At 36.9% G+C, this 21,148-nt stretch overlaps 1 protein-coding gene across 1 annotated transcript in view; it reads left to right on the top strand.

The window, feature by feature from the left end:
- GFRA1 (GDNF family receptor alpha 1) overlaps nt 1-20,841 on the top strand; it is a 143,507-nt gene extending 122,666 nt beyond the window's left edge. Inside the window, 2 exon segments of the mRNA XM_013948689.2 lie at nt 17,352-17,408; nt 18,624-20,841. Of these exon segments, the coding sequence (XP_013804143.2) occupies nt 17,352-17,408; nt 18,624-18,785 (219 nt within the window). The 3' untranslated portion in view covers nt 18,786-20,841.
- The last annotated feature ends 307 nt before the right edge of the window (nt 20,842-21,148 follow it).

Genomic DNA, 21,148 nt, shown 5'->3' with positions numbered 1-21,148 from the left:
TCTGATTAAGCTAGCTGATTAACTTCTCAGTACAGGGAACCTTTTGCCTGTCTTTTGACATCAGAGGAACAGTTTGAGGATATAGCCAAGTATCATATCCTATAGGCCCAGATGTGTCATATTAGTGTCAGTGTTGCTGTGAAACATCAGACATTAGTAGCCAGTAGAAAATTGTTTTCATTTACCAGCCTTAGTTTAATTTCCTCCTTGGACATAGGGCCTACTTACAAATTCTGTTACAATTTGTGGAGTAAAATACAGGTGAAAACTCTCAGCTGGTGTAAATCAGCATGGCTCTGTTGTCATCACAGCTATACAGATGTGCATCAGTTAATGTTCAGTCTCTTTGGCACATAGAGCTCTCTTAAAAAATTGACCTTATATTTAATGATCAGTTCTCTGGTTAAACATTTTTAATGTAGAAATATGTTGGAAATCAGGTTTAATAAACTTCTGTTACTGAAAGATAGCAAAATGGTTTATTTTCCATATTAGAACGACAATTTAAATAATGCTTTTTTGTAAGTACGCTTCCCATTATACCAAAATATGGTACACATATACCATTGGAGAGCATAATATTTCAGAATTATTTTGTCAATGATAAAATATTTTACAGTTCATTTTTTAAAAGTTTAATAGTCTAAGCATCTTTAGTGAATTATAATAATACAAAGCTTTATAGTAGACTGTAAAACTCCAGATTGTAGTTTTAGGAATCATGTAATTTTGTTTTATAGTTTAATAATTGTTCAATTGAAAGTGAGTGTGAGGTTCCTAAAAACCAATTTAATGACTTACAAAAATACCATTTTATTAAAGTGTATTGCATACCTTTACAGAAAGTTGAAATTTCTATGGACAGATTATAGTTTTTACTCTCAGAAAGAATTTTGCAAATTATTGCTACTGAAAGCAGATGTACCATTTGCAGTATTCCCCTAAGCCACAGTTGTTTCTACATTTCACATAGGTATCCTATTATAGAAATACCCACAAAAATACAAAGCACTAGAATAAACCAGAATCAGAAAATTGAATCACATCAGATCAAGCCAAATCAAGCTATTCATAGCCCAAGTTATTACTTTATATGGTTCTTCATCATATTAAAGGTATTCCTAATGCCAGACAACTTCAGTTCTCAATCAAATATCTAGTCCATCACATACTTCCCTCTTATAACAGATAGCTCACTACAACCTGCAAAAAACAGCTGTAAAATGGAGCATAGCATTATAATTTAATTTTAAAACATAATGACTACTAATAAAATTCTAGGATATGGCATTGTGATGGTAGATGTTTAATCATATTGTCTTTAGAAGTACAGTTCATAATATATTGTGCATTTATGGAACCTGACAAAGTATTTTGTTTAAAACACATTGTTTGTCATTAGCAAATACTAGGTTCTGTCCATGACTCTGTTTCCATTTACACTTGCATAAGTAAAAGTATCTCCAGTTATGCCAGCAGACTGATGCTGTTGCAAAGCAAACACAGGCAAGAGAAAATGATGCAGTGATGTTTCTAATGGAACACAGAGCAAGAATAGAATCCTGGAAGTCATTAGTACTTCTTTTTTGTTTTTTCCTGGAATAATTTGCAGTTCTACTTATAGATCAGAATCCTATCGTACTAGATATTGTACAGGCTGATAATGAAAAGATACTACTGACTTTAAAGCCCCAATGAATTGCAGTTGACTTCAGTAAAGCTAACACCTCATAGCCTTTATTTATTCTGAAAACCACATAGTATGTTTGAGTGCTCTACAAATGATAAATACTTTACTATTATAAACTATGTTAATGCACTATGTTATCCTCAAGAAGTATATACACAGAGCTACATGAGGAAAGCCAAAGCAAAGGATTGGTACAAATCTCAGGTATTTGATACAATTGTTGATTCAGAGATGTTTTTTCCTAAAGCATCAGAATAGCTTGATAGTTGCCAAAATTGTTTAACATTTGTCAAATAAAATATTTCTTCATCAATTCTGCCATTTTTTGCAATGAATTTTTATTTACAAGACAAACAAAGGGATTTGCTTAAGTTGCTGCCAATTTCATGATATTTTTATAAGTGAAACGTGTATTTAATCACCATGATTGAAGTGGATATTGATAGTTTTGTTTCCCAGTGTCATGGTTTAAGACCAAAGGACAGTGTGGAGGCTAAATGGATTTGGATACCAAAGTGCTTTAATCACAGATTAAAGATCCTGGTGTAGAGTTTAGGGGCTGCCTTTCCTGGAGTCTTTTTCCAAAATATCTGTTCACTAGCGTTCTTAAGTGTCCTTAGTTACTGGACTGGTTAGAGCATACCTTGCTGATGACTACTCCATTCAAATTGTGCTGTTGTTTTCTATGAGAAAACAATATGTTGTTGCTGTTGGTGGTGCTCACAATCTGCTCATGGTCATGGACACTTCTGATCACTTGAACTTCTTGGTGATCAACTGGTGGCTTGCTTAGTTTGGCTATATTTGACTATTTTATTATTTGGGACAAGTGATTGACCATATTTTGTCTACTTCTACTACAGCAAAAAGTCAGTTAAAGTTTATGGACTTATGCTAACAGTATGCTAACTAGGCCTAACTCATGCTAACTGCTACACCTCAACAGACTGTTCCATTTGACTTATGATTTTGATGTATTTTCAGTCCAAAATAATTGTAAAGGAGATAAAAATTGTGTCGATAATTTAGTGTTACTATTCTATTACTGCTCTTATGGTGGTAGTAGGTAGAAGCTCCTGCCTTGTTATTGTAGGTCTTGAAGAGTTATCTGGCAGAGTTCTCCCCAGTACAACCCAGGCCTCAAGTCTGTAGAGTCTTATGCACGTTTAATTGTCTTGGTAACTTCAGATGTTCAGGATGACTTGTTGGTGGTTTTAGCTGAATAATTGTTATGAATTTTACAGAATTAAAAAAGCATTCTAGAAAGGTGTATGAATTTAGGCATTCCAGTGCAGATATCGTAGTTAAAGAAAAATAAAAAGCATGATTTGATGTTACTCACTAGATGAAAATGGATTTGAAGGCATTTGCTATATTCTCTCCCTTTATGCCAGAATGAATCATATAATATTAGGTTTAAGCATACTTTCAGCATCTTGCCATTTAAGGGAGTGGATGTTGCAGCTGTGTTCATCCTTAGTCTCATGGCAACATTACTTTCCCTGTAGTATCAGCAAAGAAAATCACACTACATGTAGAGAAAGAGATTCCCTTAAACATATAAGAACCTGTAAACATGATTATCCTTTTTAAAACCTGTGCCTGTGCTCTTGAAAGCCCTCCCTACTGGTGCAAATAGAAACTCAAGAAATACACTGTGTTCCTATGGGAGGAAAGTTCCCTCTCAGGAAACAATAACCAAGACTAATTCTGCCTGTTTATGTGATGTTAGTTGTGGGCCTGTTAGTTTCAGTTTATGGGGTTATCTACTCCATCTCTGAAATATCACTTCTAGTTAAAAATTAGTCTTTATTAGATCCATTTTCTGTCTGTGCCTTCCCCCCCTTTTTTTTTTTTTTTTTGCTGGAGGGGGGAGCTTTCTTCTTGCAGATCTGCTTTTTAATCTTTGGGCATTCAACTGACTCTTAGAATCATTTTGGTATGAAATTCATCAGCATAAATTTTTCTGTATTCCCCATGTCTGATATAATGGCTAAATGCAGATACAGGGGGGAAAAAAAAAAAGCCATAGAAGACCGAGCAGAAGAGATGTTGTGCCTGTGTGGCACAGGAGGAGTCACCGTGCCATAACTGACTTAGCTGCTTTGAAAGCTACAGTGGAGGCTGGGGAAGGGGCGGAGGGTTGTGGCCATACTGGGGTGCAATAAGAGATTGGGGTACGTCTGTATGTTGGTTTGGGAGAAAGTCTGAAGCAATCCCGCTTCCTACCCTTGATTAAAAAGGATGCTTTGCTGCCTTCTACCCACAGCGAGCCCAAATACATGAACTATGTTTTTGCAGATAAAGTCATTTAATTTGAGGCAATCACATGACCTAATCAAATTCTGGTTCTGTTTACATAACTCCACAGTTTTATGCATCGTAATTACCACCAACTGTGTGTTAGAATTATCAGTTACTCCTTATATATTCATCATTCTTTAATCTCTCTATATAACCCATAAGCTAATGTTCTTAAAAAATAAACTAAACAGGCTCTCAGTTATCATGTGGCAGATATGTTCAAAAGCATTTCGATAATAGTAATGAAGATTTTTTAGGAATAGTTTCTTCCTTGTAACCAGCAGTAAATGAAATATAGAAGAGCCCATAGGAAACTGGTACTATAATAAGTAACCATTGTAAACTGTACACTGATGACAAAGTAGCATAGCTGCAAAAATAGCATATAGTTGAAGACCTAAAGTTTGGAACCTTTTCCTTAGCATGCCTAAATCTTTCAAGTAGTCAAACCGAGTTTATAGGAGAGAAAATGAAACACAGTCTTTTAACCAAATTGTCTAACATATACTCTTAATAAAAAACATTAATGGTAACAAAAGATCTGAACATAAATATAGTTCTATTCTGCTTTTAACCTGTCTGCTCATTTTCCTTACAGTCTTCAGTGCACATTTATAATCAAATACTGGAAATAAATCACATCTCTTATCCCCTACTTACCTTTTATCCCTATGACTTTTAATCAGCTGCTTTACCTGAATAATAGATCTCTGCATTACCCTTAAACCATTTACTCTGCAACATTTTTCAACCTGCTATTGAGTTCTAGAACATAAGCTGACACACATTTTGGTTCCTTGCTTTCAGAATCAATGGGAGTTCAAAATGTTTATTTAAGTTTGTACTTTGGAGAATGAGATCCTAGCAGTTTCACGCCAGATTGTAGTTCTAATCAGTGGACTAGGTCTAATAATTCCACCTCAGGTTAAGCCCTCCTGTGTCCTTAGCTCTTTCTGTGAACTACAGATAAACAGACTGGCTGTTGTGTATAATGTAGGATATTTTTTCATAGGTTCACTTAGCATGTATCCTAAAGAATTATAGAATTATCCTCTCTCATGTCTTAAAACAGAATTAGGTATTCAGGGCAGTAATTTGCTAAGTGTGGCATTGCACTGTACATTTTTTTCCAGATTGACATTTTCAGAAGCTTCAAATTGCCTCTAATTTAAGGCTAGATATGCCTTACCACATGCATGTAAACATTTGCATGTACTGAATTCATGCTCAGATTTGAAATGTGTGCATTCAAATTTGTAGTGTACACGGCAGGTATGAGGTGTACCAGGTAGGCCTTATATAGCTAGCTGCCGCCATAAGTGCTGATTTATGCAGTAAGTTGTATAAGTGGGTGTATAAATTAAGCATACACAAATGAATGCAAAGCAGTGAAAATTTGATCCTAAATTTGTGTCTGCATAAATCCTATGTATGCATTCAAAAAACTTGTTTAATCAGACAAGTTCTGATCAACAGTGTTTAGTATGGTTTTTACCATGGGTTGCCTTCCTCTAGAAAAGAAGTGCATTGAAAGGTTGCATATATCTTAAATTCTTGAAACCCATTGGGAATAAATATTCTGAGGGCAAATGCAAGGATTTTTTCATGTAGGGAACTGCCTGTATGCAATTTCAGAAGTCAAAATGCAAATTTAGAAGGAAAAATTGTCCCTTTTTCATACAGATTTGGAGCTTAATTAGTTTGGCATATTCTTGCAACTATTTGCAGAATCATACTCTCATCAAGAGCCAGTCTAACACCTAGTACTTTTAATTAAGTTTTCCTGATTATTCCTGAGGATTCAGCCATGCTTATTTGCAGATGAGAAATTCAGATTGTTATAGACACAACTGAAAAGGTTTAAATAAAATCATACCCAGTGTATGAGTTTAATGAGGATACTAAGGAATTACTAATTAAGCAAAGGCCTTTCACCTTCAGGTGAGATACGGTTTTGTATTTTGTATTTGTTTTGACAGCTCTTTGATAAGTGGCCTCTGTGAGAGAGCTCTGTTCTTTGGGAGCTGAACTGGTAGCCATGGGTCCACGCTGCATGAACAGCCCCTGAAAGACAAGCTATGCTGGCACACATCACTAACAGTAGACTGGACTCTGGTGTTTCATGAACATTTAAAGAGAACAACTGCCAAAGTTACAACTCCAAATAATCTCCAAGCCTGTTCAACACGAGACACATCTGCTCATATGCTCTGAAAGTTCTCATTCATCATCTGTTGCCCTTTGTTACGTACACAGCCTGTTGTAGTGCAATTGCATTCATCCATGCACAGCATATCAGAAATACTATGTACTTTGCTGTTAGAGTGGTGACCATGTGAGCAGCATAGTGATACCCCAGATCCCTTTTAAGGATGCTGTTCTCAAATACTAGAGAGGCTAATCCCAGCTGGGCCACTGAACATGGTATTTCTTCAGCCCACAACTTCGCTTCTCACTGGGACAGCCAAATACACCAGTGCAGTATCAATGCTGGTGTGAGAAATGATCTGCACTGCATATACAGTATACATATGGTAATATACAACAGACACAATCTGCATAGACAATACACTCATCCCTCATCTCTAATAATGCTGTCTTAGTTTCAACTTTCCACACGCTGGTCTTCAGAGGTAGGAGTAATATGAGAGGTCGTATTGCTGCTGAGGTCGATGCATGTCCAGATGCATTTTTTTGGAACCTCCCTTTCTGGAAATGACTCGATGACAATTTATTGACACTGAACATTGCTAGTCAGGCAAAGCTGATGCATGCAAGTATTAGGTATAGGAATAGGTAGATCAAAAATTTACCATATAGGTAGATTTCCTACCATATAAGAATCTACCAATAGGTAGATCAAAAAATACCATCCACTTGTTTTCTACTCACCTCAACTATTAATAAAACTACTGTGCATTCAGGGAGATATTTGCTGCCAACCATCATTAATCAAGGTCCTCTTTAGATAGCACTCTAAAGATGTTTTTCTAGGTGAAACCTTCTAATCTCTCTCTTGGGTCCCACAAAAGCATGTTAAAATTTGGTAGCACAGGGCACCTTCAAAATTTCTCTTCTAGGGTTTGCAATGGAATTAGAAAATCTCAGGATATGGAAGAACTTACCCTTTTTAACATAGCAGCTTATCTCACAGAAAGGGAAATGAAAGACATGGGGAAACAGCCTAAGTGCTTTGTGATGTTATGAACCTATATCCCATTAATTCTTCAGTCTCTCTTGATGAAGTACACTGCCTGACAGGCAAATTTGTGCCACTTTTTTGGACTGAACCTGTCCTCTAAGAGAAGGAGTTGAGAACCACCCACTCATTTCAAAAATCTTACTAAATAGTTGTCAGTATTGACCTGAGTTAGATTAAACTAGCTACCTATAACTATAAAGCTGTATTAATTATTTATTAATAATACCCTGAACTCTGCAGTCTGCCCCAATATAATACTTCAAAAAGTAGGCAAACTACTCAAAATAAATCTTCAAAACCTTATTCCAGTCTAGTATGGAAACCTTACAAAGTTTACCTGAAATGATACTGTTGATCTCAATCACTTGCATTTATATTTTCTGGTTTATTAAATATAGACAGGAATGTAAGCCTCTGTCTCTTCTGTGGATGATTTATGTGATGAAACAAAATGGATTATATCCTGTGAATACAGTTTTGCATAATCTGATAATTATTTGCATGATCTGATTATTATAGGCTCAGAATTATTTTAATATGGTTATAATTGTTAAACATTTAAAATTCTCAATATTTTTTGTGTCTCAGAAATGCTTTCAGTTATGGAAACATGTTTCTCAGTACTTCTTAGTGAGCTCAAATTTGAGACCATATACACAGATGATGTTAGGCAGTTACTTTGTATTTTCACTTGCTGCAGTCTAGCCAGTGGAAGAATTCCCATTGGTGCAATGGGATCTGCCCAGTAAACAGTAAGACATCTTCCTAGTAAAGTCATGATTCTGCAGACTCCTCTCACAGAAGAGTATCTCTGCTTACTTGAATAGCTTCATTAACTCCAGTGTAATTGTTCTGTGTGAGAGCATTGTTCATGTGCAAATAGTGGATATGAGGAAGGCCACTACTACCTACGAATTAGGGTTAGGATTTCATCCCTAATATTTAGAGAAAAGGTTTGATTTTTCTCTCCTTCAACCATGCTACTTGTGTGGCTCTAGCTGAATTCTTGCAGAACAGCTCTTTGTCAAAAACACAGTGTGCCATAGCCTGTTTTCATTATTGTCCAACCTTGATAAACTTGATTGTGTTTTTTAAAAATAATCTTCTTCCTCATATTTTTATTCTGAATGGTATTTTCAGTGCTAAAAAGGAATGTAGATTCTGAGGTAGTGTAGCAAGTTCACTAAAATTTCAGCCTTGCCAGTTCTGAGGGTACATCTGTGCACCTGCATAATTCAGCTACAGCATTAGAAGAACAGGGAGAAAATGCTTTAAATTTCTATTTCAGTGGCACTTCTGGAGAGCAGATTGTTTGGAGCCAAAAATGCAAAATTCATCAATTAATCCAAATCACAGCTGTTCAAGATTGAATTACTTAAAAAAAAAATCTCTAAATCATGTCATGATTTAATGGGTCTCAGTAACAGGCATAGCCACACAACTACAGATGTAGGAAAGCTAATATACTGGGAGTGATATGTATAAATAAAACTGAGGATGTGCGGGCTTAGCTATATGGTGGGCACCTCAAATAGTTGGCTAATTTCTTCTTCCTTTCCATCCAAGGTTACTTTAATATCTGCAGCCTTCCTTTTACCTCACTGTAATTGCAGCAAAGTTACTTGTTATCTGAAGTGTTTTCTAAACCTTTTTAAGGCTGACCGCTGTGTTTTCTTTGTGTGTGTGTCTGTGCCACTACTCACAGCACATGCACATACACATATGGTTAAGAAAGACAAAAATCCTGAGCATTTTTAGTCACTTAACTAAAAGCAGATGTTCATGGTTCCTCCCTTCCCTTTAAAATTTATGAGTAAATGGAGTGCTCAGGAAACCAGCAATAATATCAGTTGCTTAAGGTTGGCATAGCAGAATGTAATGCTCAGCGCTCTAGGCCTTATGCAGGCTGGTGTTCAGGCAAGCTTGACTGATCTTTCCTTCCAGCTGCAGGACCAGAGGACAGCACCCCTGGTCCTGCTGCTGGAGTGTGAAGGAGATGCGTGACCTTGTTTTCTTAGTCTCCTCCACCTACTGACAGCTTGGGGCTGGATGTCTCATGAGGCTGACTGATACAGCCAGCACCATGCACGGCTTCCCCACTGAGCTTTCTCCGTGCAACTCTGCTTTTGCCTTGTGAGGCTCCCAAGCTTGTCTTAGCTGACAGTCCCAGCTGCGTACCATCCTAATATCTTCTGGTGAATGTGAATGAGAACTTGCTTGTAACATGCTTAGTGTAAGCCTGCCAGCACGGAGGAGCACAATGCAGCAACCCTCCAGCTAGCAACTACCTGTGACAATACGCATGCAAATATTAAATATGGTGTAGAGGCAATATAGCTGCATTAGTGTGGTGTCTCTTTTCAAGGCTCATTAGCACAATACAGGTCTGTGCTGTTCTGGCTGAGCTGCTTCTAGTCCCATAGTAGCCTTGGCTGACAGCTGCCCAGGAATGTTTACTCCACACTCCAGTGCACCAGGTAGCCTAGCCTAATAGGGGAGGTAGGTACTCTACCTGCCTGCCAAACCGAACAACTTTGTTTGCGTATTCGGACATGCAAGGGCACACACTCCAGCCTGAGGAAGTGCTGCAGGATCTGTAGTTCTTCAATGGCTTACCTTTGTTCAAGATTAAAATCTGAATATGTCTTTTAACTGGAATTGTAATGGCTTTGTGTTCATGTTTCTTTTCTTTAAATGATGTTCGGTGCACAATAGCCAGATGCTACCTGTAACTGCTGTGTATGTCACTGGGCTGATAGTTGTGGTAAATCACTAGGGAAATGAGTTTTAATAATAAAATCCCAGACAACTAGACTCTGGATTACATGACTTTTCAATTTGATAGCTGGAGAAAAAAAAAAAAAAAAGGCAGCCTAAGCCATTGTGATATTAACCTAGCAAAACTTATTCCATCTATGCTTTTTAGTATTCTGTTTTCTCCTCTGTCCTTCTTAATGCAAAAATATTTGCTTGAGGCAAATCCATAAAAAGACCATATTAGGAGCATTGCATAATATTCTCTAAAAATAGGAAGCAGGAATCTAGGACTATACAAATTCATTTTACTCAAGTAATGAATGACTGAACATGAAAACAAAATTGTAACAAGTTGCTGTACTGCCATGAAAGGTAAGTCAGTCAGTTCAGTTGACTTGGCTGGGTGTCATATTTTGTACTGTGCTCACTCAGAGACTAATTGCTTGAAATAAATATTTGAAGATCTCTGTGTCTGTAAGCTGTTTGATCAGTTTGGTATTTCTGATAGGTTCTGTTTTTTATAAAATCTTTAAGAGCAATGTTAGGCAGTTTTTGTGCCATATTGTCCCAGCCATGTGAATGCAGTGAGGGATGAGACTTAATTAGGCTGCAGCTTTATTAACATAATTCATCTGGGAGTGATCCAGCAATAATTTATACAGTACAGGTCACCTTTCCTTCTTTCCACACTTGTTTCTGCTCCTTTGGGGAGGCTTACTTCCAGCCTTCCCTCTCTCCAAATCAAATTTTCTCATCTTCTTAAGACTGAAGAGGTTGGAGGGAGGAGATTGTCTTCCACCTCTGGTGGACTTTATCAACTCTTAGGCCCATTTCTAAGGTGATGTCTGCTGCTAAGTCGATTTGCAACTAGAGTCATCAAGAGATCCAAATATCTGCTCTGGATACCTATTAAACTAGAGCTAATTTGATCCATACTTATCCAGCTGCTCTGGGGAAGAGACACCATTCCCAGCCCATCTGATCCAGTCCTGCAGAAACTGAGCAGTAGAGTATCCACAGGGGACCACAGAGCTCCCTCCTTATTTAATCCCCAGCACAGAATGGGAGGTTCTAGTGACTGAAGAGTGAGAAAGCTGATTTTATCAGAACAAGGTTGTATATGTATTCCAGCCCTTCTTCCCAGGAGATTCCTCTTGCACACCCTGGGGTGAAGCCCTTTCTTTTCAACCCCCTTTTATCCTGAACGAATGCTTGGAAATGTTCTTAGGAGAGCCACCATCCCTTTTTTTCTTTCCTGACCAGAATATGAACTTCCCTGCTTTCACATTCCCTCTATTCTTTATTACCTTGTTTCTGATGCTTAAGCACTCAAAAACACTGATAATCTATTGGCGTCAGGGGGTAAGAGGACTTTTTTATACATGCAATATGTGTACCCTTAAGAAAGCCAGAGCTTTCTTAAGATGAGTCTGAGTGGGCAATGCTGCCCACTGAGCAGCTGTCTGTTGGCTTGGGATCGGGCCTGACTCATCGTTTCTGAATGCTTGAACTGGCAAAGCTGTGGGTGGCGGGGCCTGAAGGCAGTGGTGGCATCATCCAGTGCTCAGGACTGCCCAGGTCCTGCTGCTGTGCCCAGCTGTGGGAAAGCTGCAGGGGGAATTCAAACAAGACCCTTGCAGGAGATTGTGGGACAAACTGTGAAAGTTCGGGAAGGTACAAAGCTGCGGGGGATGAGAGGTTAGTGTTAGGAGATGGTGGGATCTGAACTGACTGGCTGATAGACTGTTCATTTCAGTACATTGCAGCCTAAAGTTTAAAGCCATTTGTATGTTTCCCCAATGCGTATTTGGACACAAGGGAATAATTGGTTTGTATTATTTAATGTTCCCAGCTGAAAAATTGGTGGTTTGATTCTTACTGTGCTGAGTCTTACCTACCTACCTTTGGAGACTAATACCGGCAGTGTCCTGGTAATGCTTGTTTCTAAAAGGTACTTTATTTACTGTGCAAAGTGGGATGGCAGAACGTAGTGCCCTTACACACTACATGACCACCAATAATCTCATGCCACAAGCTTGCATATCTAGGGCTGATTCATCAGGAAAAAAAAAGAAGAACCAGGAAAAAAGATTTGACTTATTCTAAGACTGTGCAAAGCTGATTGTTTTTATGGCTTAAATAGCTTTTCACCCTGGCTGTGTGGTATAGTCTTCAAAATTATTTTATGCTGAATTGGATCCTTATTTTAGTGGCCTGTGCCTCTGACATGCACTTTGTTTTCCCTGTTGAAAGTAATTTACAGTGCAGCATGGCATGGTTGTGCTGTGCTAATAAGAAGATACTATTGACAGTTGTGATAGATGCACCTAGCACTTAGTGAGTGCAGAAGAGTTAAACTGATTGTGTTTTTACAGTCTGTGTATTTCTGTGCTTATTGTTTGTATCCCACTGTTAGAAAAACAGGCTAGTTGCATAGTAAATCTCTCTTATCAATAGAAGAAAAGAACAAGAAGAACATGCGTCCTCATTTGTTATAGCTACTTCAGAAGTATGGCCATCTGAAGGATGTGTTCTGGGGGATTTGTCCCTCTTCTTCAGAAAACCTTGTTAATGAGCATAACTAACCAGGCATCTCAGGAGAGGACAAAGGCACACTCATTAAAATTATCTGAAAAAAGAACCCACATAACAGATTTTTATTGTAACCATATTTCTGTTACCTCTCACTGTAATATCTAAGCAGTAAGTTCCATAAAATTCATAAAGCCCAGAGAGTGTAGCTAACAGCGAGAAACTGGTTTCTGAGGTCAGATGCTCATTCTGTGTCTGTTTGCATTCAGGTCCAAGGTATTCAGTTCCCTTTACATGCTTTGCCTTCCCTCCCCTCCCTCCAAATTAAAGCTCACCTCTGTTTGGAACAGTCCCCAGTCAGACCTTTTACATGCTGCAAGTAACATAGATATGCATGCTATAGTGTATACATAAAAAATATTGCTGGATGACAAGCCATAAATAATGTGCATTCTATACTGACTCCTGGTGAAATACTGTTGCAATGTTTAATGCATTTATTAACCCTGCAGTGCTGTGGTTTGTGGAAGTTGGATTCATAATTGCAAGATAGCTTTCCCGGGAATAAATCCAGGGCTCTAGTGTCTGCAAAGGAAGGAGGTAAAGGAATTTGGGGGCTGGGAAGCAGAGCGTTACTAGGTTTGGGAGGATTTTATGATGGTCATTAGATGGAGGAAAAGAGAAGATGAGGTTAGGGTGTGTTTGAGCAAGGACTTATGAATGAACCCATTTTGGAGACATTGAGGTTAGAGGAAAACAGGGAGGTCCGCAGAGTCTGTCTTAAATAAATCCTAAAGGAAGACTGGAGGAGAAATCTCTCTACAAGCAGTATTCCTTTCTCCTTTAGGCAAACCACTAACTGCTCTGCTGGTCCTGATTCTCCTTTCTTTCTAGGAGAAAAAGAAGTAAGATTTTTTTTTCTAGGCATGAGCTTTTTCTTTATGGACATGCAGCTGGTCTGTCACCAGTCCTTGACTAAGTCAAACACTTTTAGTGTGGATATTAAAAGCTAAAGGTTGCCAAGGCTAAAATAAGGCTTGTGTGACTAATGTACAATGTACTGAAGCTCATCATGAGGTGCACGAATATGCTTCTCTCTCTAAATATCATCTGTTGCTTTTGCTACTACAGCGATGAGATTTTCTGTAAAAGCAGATGTTCATTTTTACAGAATATAAAAGCTTAAGTGAGTGCAAGGTTGTTGGCAGTATGGGGGCAGCTTCATCAGAGCAGCTCACATTACTGAACTGTAGTTCCCTGCGAAGCCAGGGTGAGTGTCAACCCATCTGACATAACTTCATTTTACAGTCAGCAGCATGTCACAGCTGAGTGTATAAGTCATTAGCAGATGTTATTTTACCCCAGTAGAAAAGATCTCATACCTCTTTTCATATGTTTAACAAGTTATTTTAAGCTGCTTTTCTTTCACTGTTTTTTAATTATTTTTTTAATCAGCCCAACCCTGCTTGTGTTTTATTTAATGAGGAAATTCCCATAGATTTTCTTGTCAGCAGATAAGAGCTTTATATTAAGATTGAAAAGTTTGAATACAGACTTACTAGCCATTTGTGTGTGCTATTGTACTAATATGGAAATAGTTACTTCCAGCATATTTGAAGATACCTTCTTGCCTATACTTTAAACATGCAGGAGACCTGAGATGGGTGTTTGGTGGTGAATCTTTGGAATCTCGCATAACGTACAACTCTCTTTTCCCAAGTTCTCTTCCTTGCTGATGGTGCAGATATTCCCTGTCAGAATTGTCTGCAACCGTCTGTGAGGGGCACAGCTTCCTATTGATTTAATTTTTTTAAGGTAATGGAAGATGTTGTACAGTAAACAGCTGATGGCTCAGGACATCCTTCATAATTCAAATGCGTGTCTCCCCATCTGAGTGTACTTCCACCAAAGCAATTGGCATAATATCCAAGCCCTGATTTTTCACCTCTGATAAGGCGTTCACTCACCCCAAAGCACAAATACAGCAGTTCTGCTATGTATAGAGCCCTTTGAGCCTGGGAATGGGGCAGGAAGAATTTTCCCCTTAGGCTGTAATTACAGGACATAAGCTTCCTATAGCACTTTCTTCTACACATAGTTTTTTTTTTTCTCCCCATTACTTGTGATTTAGAGATGTACTGTTGTATTATAGTAGGGCAGCCTATGCCAGCATTTCCATTATAGCCTGTTTTTACAGGTTTATAACTCAACAGTAAAAATGTACTCTTCCAATTTGAAACTTGGCATATAATGCCTCATCTCATCCTCAAAGTGATTTTTTTTTCTGAAAATCTCTTTCCCTCCACCTTCTCCCCGCCCCCCAAAAGAGGCTGCTTTTTTGCTGTATTTTTAAAAGGAAGACATTTTCCATGGGAGAAAAGCCTGCCTGATTATTAAAATTACTTTTCAATCCTAAGAAAGAAGGGCTTTCTATAATAGAAGACATGTATGAATAAGCGTTGTTGTTAGAATGACTGCATTAAGTATATGGATACAGATAAATAGTACCTTCCAAATTAAAGCTAGGGAGTGTTGACCAAAATTATTGAAAAGTGCTTATTTATGTTGATTTTGTTTCTAGCTGTTGATTTTACCCTTAAAATAGTTTTCTAAAAGATAGATGTGCTTTAGTTGCTGCACTCTATTGCTTATCAGGCTGAATGAAGTAAAGAAAGATTTTGCATAGAGACAAAATGATGACATTTTTCTCTTTTCTTATTTGAGGAACACACTTTGCACTGAACGAGTGAAAATTCTAACTTTGATGTTAGGCTGAGACCAACAAGGAACAGTACCCTTGTAGTTCGCACAGTGTTCTGAACCCTAGGCAGGCGTATGCAACACAGCACGATGCTTCCAATAGACAGAAGCTTGGGTGGACTTGGAAATTTAACACTGAATGACAAACTAGAAAACACCAGACTTGTATGGGCCTTACAGTTTACACTTCAAGATCTGAATATCTACTCATACCTCTTTTGAAGCCTCACATTCCAATTCAATGTAGTGTGGATATGCAGGATATAAGAAAATTAGGACTGACATCCAGTTTGGATTCTCCTTCTTCACCCTTCTCCCTTGTAGCCAGCCAGCTGGAATTAAAATCTACCGAGTTGCCAATATTTGCCATGAGTTTCCTTACCTGGACAAACAGCTCTCTGTTTAGGAAAAAAAAAGCAGGAATGCTTCAGTATGTTGCTTCTTGTTTTAGCAAATTTGCTTCCAGGCATTTATTTCTTCTTCCATTTAGATAGCTAAATTTATGCTTACTGTGACTAACTTAATGGTACTAATTAGAAGAGAGGGTATGTAAGAGAAAGATTGCAAGAAGGGTTTTTATTAATGAATTGAGCTATTATTTTATCATATATTTTTAAAACTAGCATATATATCTATATGCATTCTTACCATAGCTAGGCTGTCGCTCACTTAAATTCCAGCTGTTTCTGTTTTTTAGTTGTCTGTAATATGTCTATTTATAAATATAAAAATAAATAAATAAACATTAAAATATCATGAAAGGCAGGGAATATGTTTACTAATGAGAATTTCAGTTTCTTTATTTTTAAATTTAATATTTTTTTTTTTAATTTTTAAATTTTAACTTTTTAAAATTAATAATTAGGGTTGAAGAATATTTTATAGGCAGACTCTCAGATATAAAATAAAATATCTGTATGTGGAACATCGGTCTGTATAACACAGTGAGATTTAGATCCTCATTTTGTGCAGGAAATAAATTGCAAGTCCAACAAAACTTCCAGATGGAAATACCAGACATGCTAGTGCTGTCAGTAGTTTTGTTGTATAAATCCAAGTCTTCTATTATAAGACTCGATTGTACTTTTAACACAAGTAGCTCCTATAAAAGAACACTGTTTATGTTTCCAAAATATACAAAGAAATGAAATGATATTGAGATTCACTAGAGTACTTAAATCAACCTCAGCAACATTTATTGGAAATACTGTCAGCACCATGGGGATAGATATTGCTATTATATAACGGAAGAAAAGTTCCAGCCCCGTCAAGTTCACATGAGCAATAGAAATATTAAATATCTTATGATGCTAGACAGAGTGCATACTATTGCTTTCATTATCTATGATGCTGCCATCAGAAACATTACTTATTTGAGTCAGTGTGTGTGAGAGCATACAGTGATAGTAACAGATAGATGTTTATCATAAGATATGGCTAAAGATACATCAGATTCTTTTTTGTAGGCTTTGATCATCTAAAATATTCCTGCATTTATAATATTCCATTTATAATTATCTCTGAACATAATGTAAACAAACCGCTCAATTTGACTTACACATAAATATGTTAAATGACATTAAACGTTCTTTTTGTAACTTTCCAGAAGAGGCTCTGTGGCAGCCGTGCAATATGTTAAAATTATATTTGTATTTGTTGTAATAACACATGGATAAATTACAAGTATTATCATGAATAAAACATTCCAATGTTATTTATTTTCATAAAACTTAAGAATAGAATAGATTGTTAATATTCAGTAATATTACAGTAATTAACTGTCATATATCATTTCTTCTCATGAAGATCCAACACGATTTTTAAGAGCCCCCAGAACATAACATGTTCTGTGCAGCTGATGGCACTCATCACTCTAATTAGGGAGTACATCGTATCCTTAACTGACTGTTTACGGTTTTGTTGTAAATTTCAAATCAAAATGCGGATCTTATTGGAAAATATGCTGTTACATTAAGAGAGTTTATTTGCTAATAATGTACTATACTGTGAAAGTCATAGGAATATGACAACCCCTGTGAATTTATCTAACTTTTGTGATACTATACATATCAGTGTATAGGGACTAACTTTTACATTTGTTCATAGGCACAGAAGAAGCGGAAATCCAATGAATCTATAGATACAGAGCTCTGTCTTAATGAGGTAAGAGTGTGGATCCTAAACATTTCTCAGCACAGATATCTCCCCTTAATATAAAACCCTGAAACTAAATCTTGGCCTGTTGCCTCTGCAGCATGGGGGAGTCCTGTGCCCTCTTTGTGAGGTTAGTGCCATCACTGATACTAGCCCACCATGCAGCAATGGCAGCTTCTTGGCACACAAGGAGAGGCTGAGGGAGCTGGGGTTGGTTAGGGTGGAGAAGAGATGGCTAAGGCAGATCTCACTGCTGACTTCAGCTGTGCAAAGGGGCATACTGAGGAGATGTAGCCAGACTCTTTTTCAGAGGTTTGTAGAGGAAGGACAAGAGGCAACAGTCAAAATTTACAAGAGAAAATCTGATGAGATATAAGGAAAGAAAGGAAATCCTAAGGAGAGTGGTTAAGCACCAGAACAGGGGTCCAGAGAAACTGTAAAAACTGCATCCTTGGAGATTTTCAAATCCTGAACTGACAGGGTTGAGCAACTTTGCTTGGAGCAGGTTGGACTACATGACTTTCAGAGGTCCCTTCCAGTCTAAACTGTTCTGATTCTGTGATTATATCTGGTTACTTTTACTAGGGATGATAAGCAATGAACAATACTTCTGTTACACCTCTTCCTTGGATAGTTCACTATAATCTGCCAGTATATGCCCACTGCTTTATTATTAGTAGCAAAGAAGACCAGACCTATAAAAATACGGCAATTAAGGGAAAAAAAGGCTTAAGAAAAAACATTTTCTTGTAGGTTAGAAACATCAATCTTTTCTGATCCCATGGACTAGATTTTATCTATTTACATCCTGAACTAACTTTTTATCAAACAAGTTGTTCTGTTGGCTACAAAGAAGTTGTGGTTTCACAGCATCTGCTTTTTAAAATAACCTGGCATGATAAATGCAGATCTCTTTAAAAAAATACTGTACTTAACCAGAGTAGGTTTTACACATGGACCCACTCTTAGACTAGGATCTTTTTAATACTTTCTTCCCTTTTTGAGTCTTGCCATACTGTTATACGTTAATGGTGTTTTTGTCCTTACAAGAAAAAAATAATTTAGAAACTACTGTCATTTTGATGTTGGGTTTTATACCTTTCATATCTTTCAATCTGACCATGAAATACAGGTGACACTGTAAACAAAATTTCATGACATAAATTTAAATAATTTGCAATGAAAATGTGTTATGATAACCAAGGGAAGTATTATGTTTTGCAGAATGCTATTGGGAAAGACAACACAGCAGGAGTCTCCACCAGTCACATATCTTCAGAGAATTCGTTTGCTCTTCCTACAAGCTTCTATCTAAGCACACCGCTCATTCGGATAACAATCGCACTCTCACTCTCTTTGTTCCTAAGTTCATCAGTCATCTTGTAGCTGCATTACAAAAGGACATGTAAAAAAAAAAATCCGTTTCCTGTCCTCTGTTGTTTATCTGGAATTCCAGGTCTGGGAGCTAAGCTGAGGCACTCCTGCTAGAACAGTTTCAGTCAGCTGGAATTTTTTTTCTCTCTAAAAAAGCTTCTTGTGATATTTAGAGGCTTTGTGAAATACTTGGTGCAGTGCTACATTCCAAACCCAAAAAGGCTTTTGGGCATGCAGTGTTTTAAAGAGACAGTGTGTAAATTTGCCTGTAAAGCGACCTGGTTGGATTATTTTAATAATTATTATTTTAATTCTGGCCCTTACCTGAGAAGGAGGATGGCAGTTTTCTTAAGATCCTATTTATCTTATTGAATGGTTTTGGTTTTCAAATTCATTGAACTTCAGACTATCAAGGATGCCAGGTTTTTGTCTAACATTGAATGTTCTCCCAGAGAGTGGACTTGATGAAACGTCTTCGTTTGATAAATTGCTACTGATGTTAAACTCTTTCAGTGTATTATCATTTTCCTCTTTAAATGTTTATGTACTGTAAGTGATTCTGCATTCCCTGCTGAGAAGCCATTATAAGTCGCATACAGGTATAATGTACATCTTTCAGTTAAATTTTCATAAAAATAGTGTGGCATAGAACTTTCTAACATTACATCTAATTTTTAATTATAATCATCTAGCCTTAACAAGGGTGAAGAGTCTTTAAATTAACAAGAAACTGCCATTGTGAAAGCTTCATAATGTTTCTTTAAATTTGAGGATAAGCAGTAGAAACAAATTTTTCTACAGGGTTTCAGCTGTACAGTTACTGGTCTTCTGTGCTTCCATTGTGATAATATAGTCCAGTTATTTTGCTGTTTGTTCAATAAAAATGCCATACAGTTTTATTTGCTCTACTAAAACAGTGTTATCTGCTTATGCACAGATGATAACGTCAGCTCAAAAAGTTACAGGAGTTTATACCTGAGTTCTATTATCACACCGTTGTAGAGGGAAGAGAGGTGGTAAGACATCATTTAAGTTGAGCTTTGTTTCTTAAACTGCTAAAATCAACACAAAAGGATTATTGATCCAGTTACAAGGCAGATTCATACATGCTTACCCACAAGACAAGCTTTTCTCACACCTGTAATTCCTGCTGCAGTCCATGGGGTTGTTGACATGATGAACTGTTTGCAAGACCAGTCCCATAAATTGTTTAAATAGTTTGGATGGAATATTGCCACTATACATGGTTTGATCACTTTGATTTTTACTCAGTGACATTGACAGCGTATGCTGGCTCATGATGATTTTCTGCAGTATCTAGAAGGGATTCTTTAAAGCTTTAAATGTCATCCAATAGGCAGAATTTCTCCTAAGGGCTGTCTTTGTACCTTACTGTGATGGCTTGGTGACTGTTACAAGCAGTTATGTCCAAATGATCAACAGTAATCTGTTTTTGTTTGTATTGAAAGTAGAAGATAACTTTGCCAGGCAAAGAGTTCATCATGTTAAATTTACGGATTTATGTTAAGACTTACACAATTGTGTGCAGGTCTGCTTTGAAATGTCCAGATCAGTTATTTACAATACAATTATATACTACAAATTACTGATTTATAAACTGCAATGATGTTTGGGAGTATGCAAAATACACATTTTACTAACAGATTATTAAAGCTATTGACAAGTTCATCTTTTGAGCTTTTTCTTCAAGCTAATAAACACTTTCAGAAATTCTAAAATTCATTTATGTACTCTTGATTATGGTCACATAATAATATAGGTTTCAAAGCACTGTGGGTTTGACAGAATTCTAGGATACTGCTTGCCACCAAACGTAACAAATTAGACAATATTACTCTTTAATTCTGTGCTGATAAGAAATGGAAAATTGCTTTCAAAGGCATCAGAGCTGCTTTTGGAGAAGAAATGTATAGCATATCATTACCAGCAAAGCCCGTGTGGTTCCTGTTGCTCCTCTTGTAGAAGCTAATCAAATTACTGAAAACTAGTGACAACAGAAAAGATTACGAGATTCATGATTTAAAAAATAAATCAAATTCTTTTATGCCAAAAGGAGTTGATAGTATAACCTATTGAAATGCTAATGAACATAGCATTATAATTCAGAATTCTGACATTATCCAATTAAAAATATTTTCAAAACAAATTCATAAACATTACAATTATTAAATCTATCTTTGGCCCACAAAGCTTTCTTTAAAATATCATTTGTATTCATCGTATTAAACATTTTAAGCAGTATCAGGAATTTTAATAATCTCCTAGTATAACACATACCTTTTTGAAGCTGTTATACATTTGTTTTGATTACAGTATCTCTATTACATTTTATACCAATTATTACAGCTTTGACA

This window comes from Apteryx mantelli, chromosome 7 (assembly GCF_036417845.1).
Source record: "Apteryx mantelli isolate bAptMan1 chromosome 7, bAptMan1.hap1, whole genome shotgun sequence".
Taxonomy (NCBI): domain Eukaryota; kingdom Metazoa; phylum Chordata; class Aves; order Apterygiformes; family Apterygidae; genus Apteryx; species Apteryx mantelli.
This window is presented reverse-complemented; position numbering and strand designations above follow the sequence as displayed.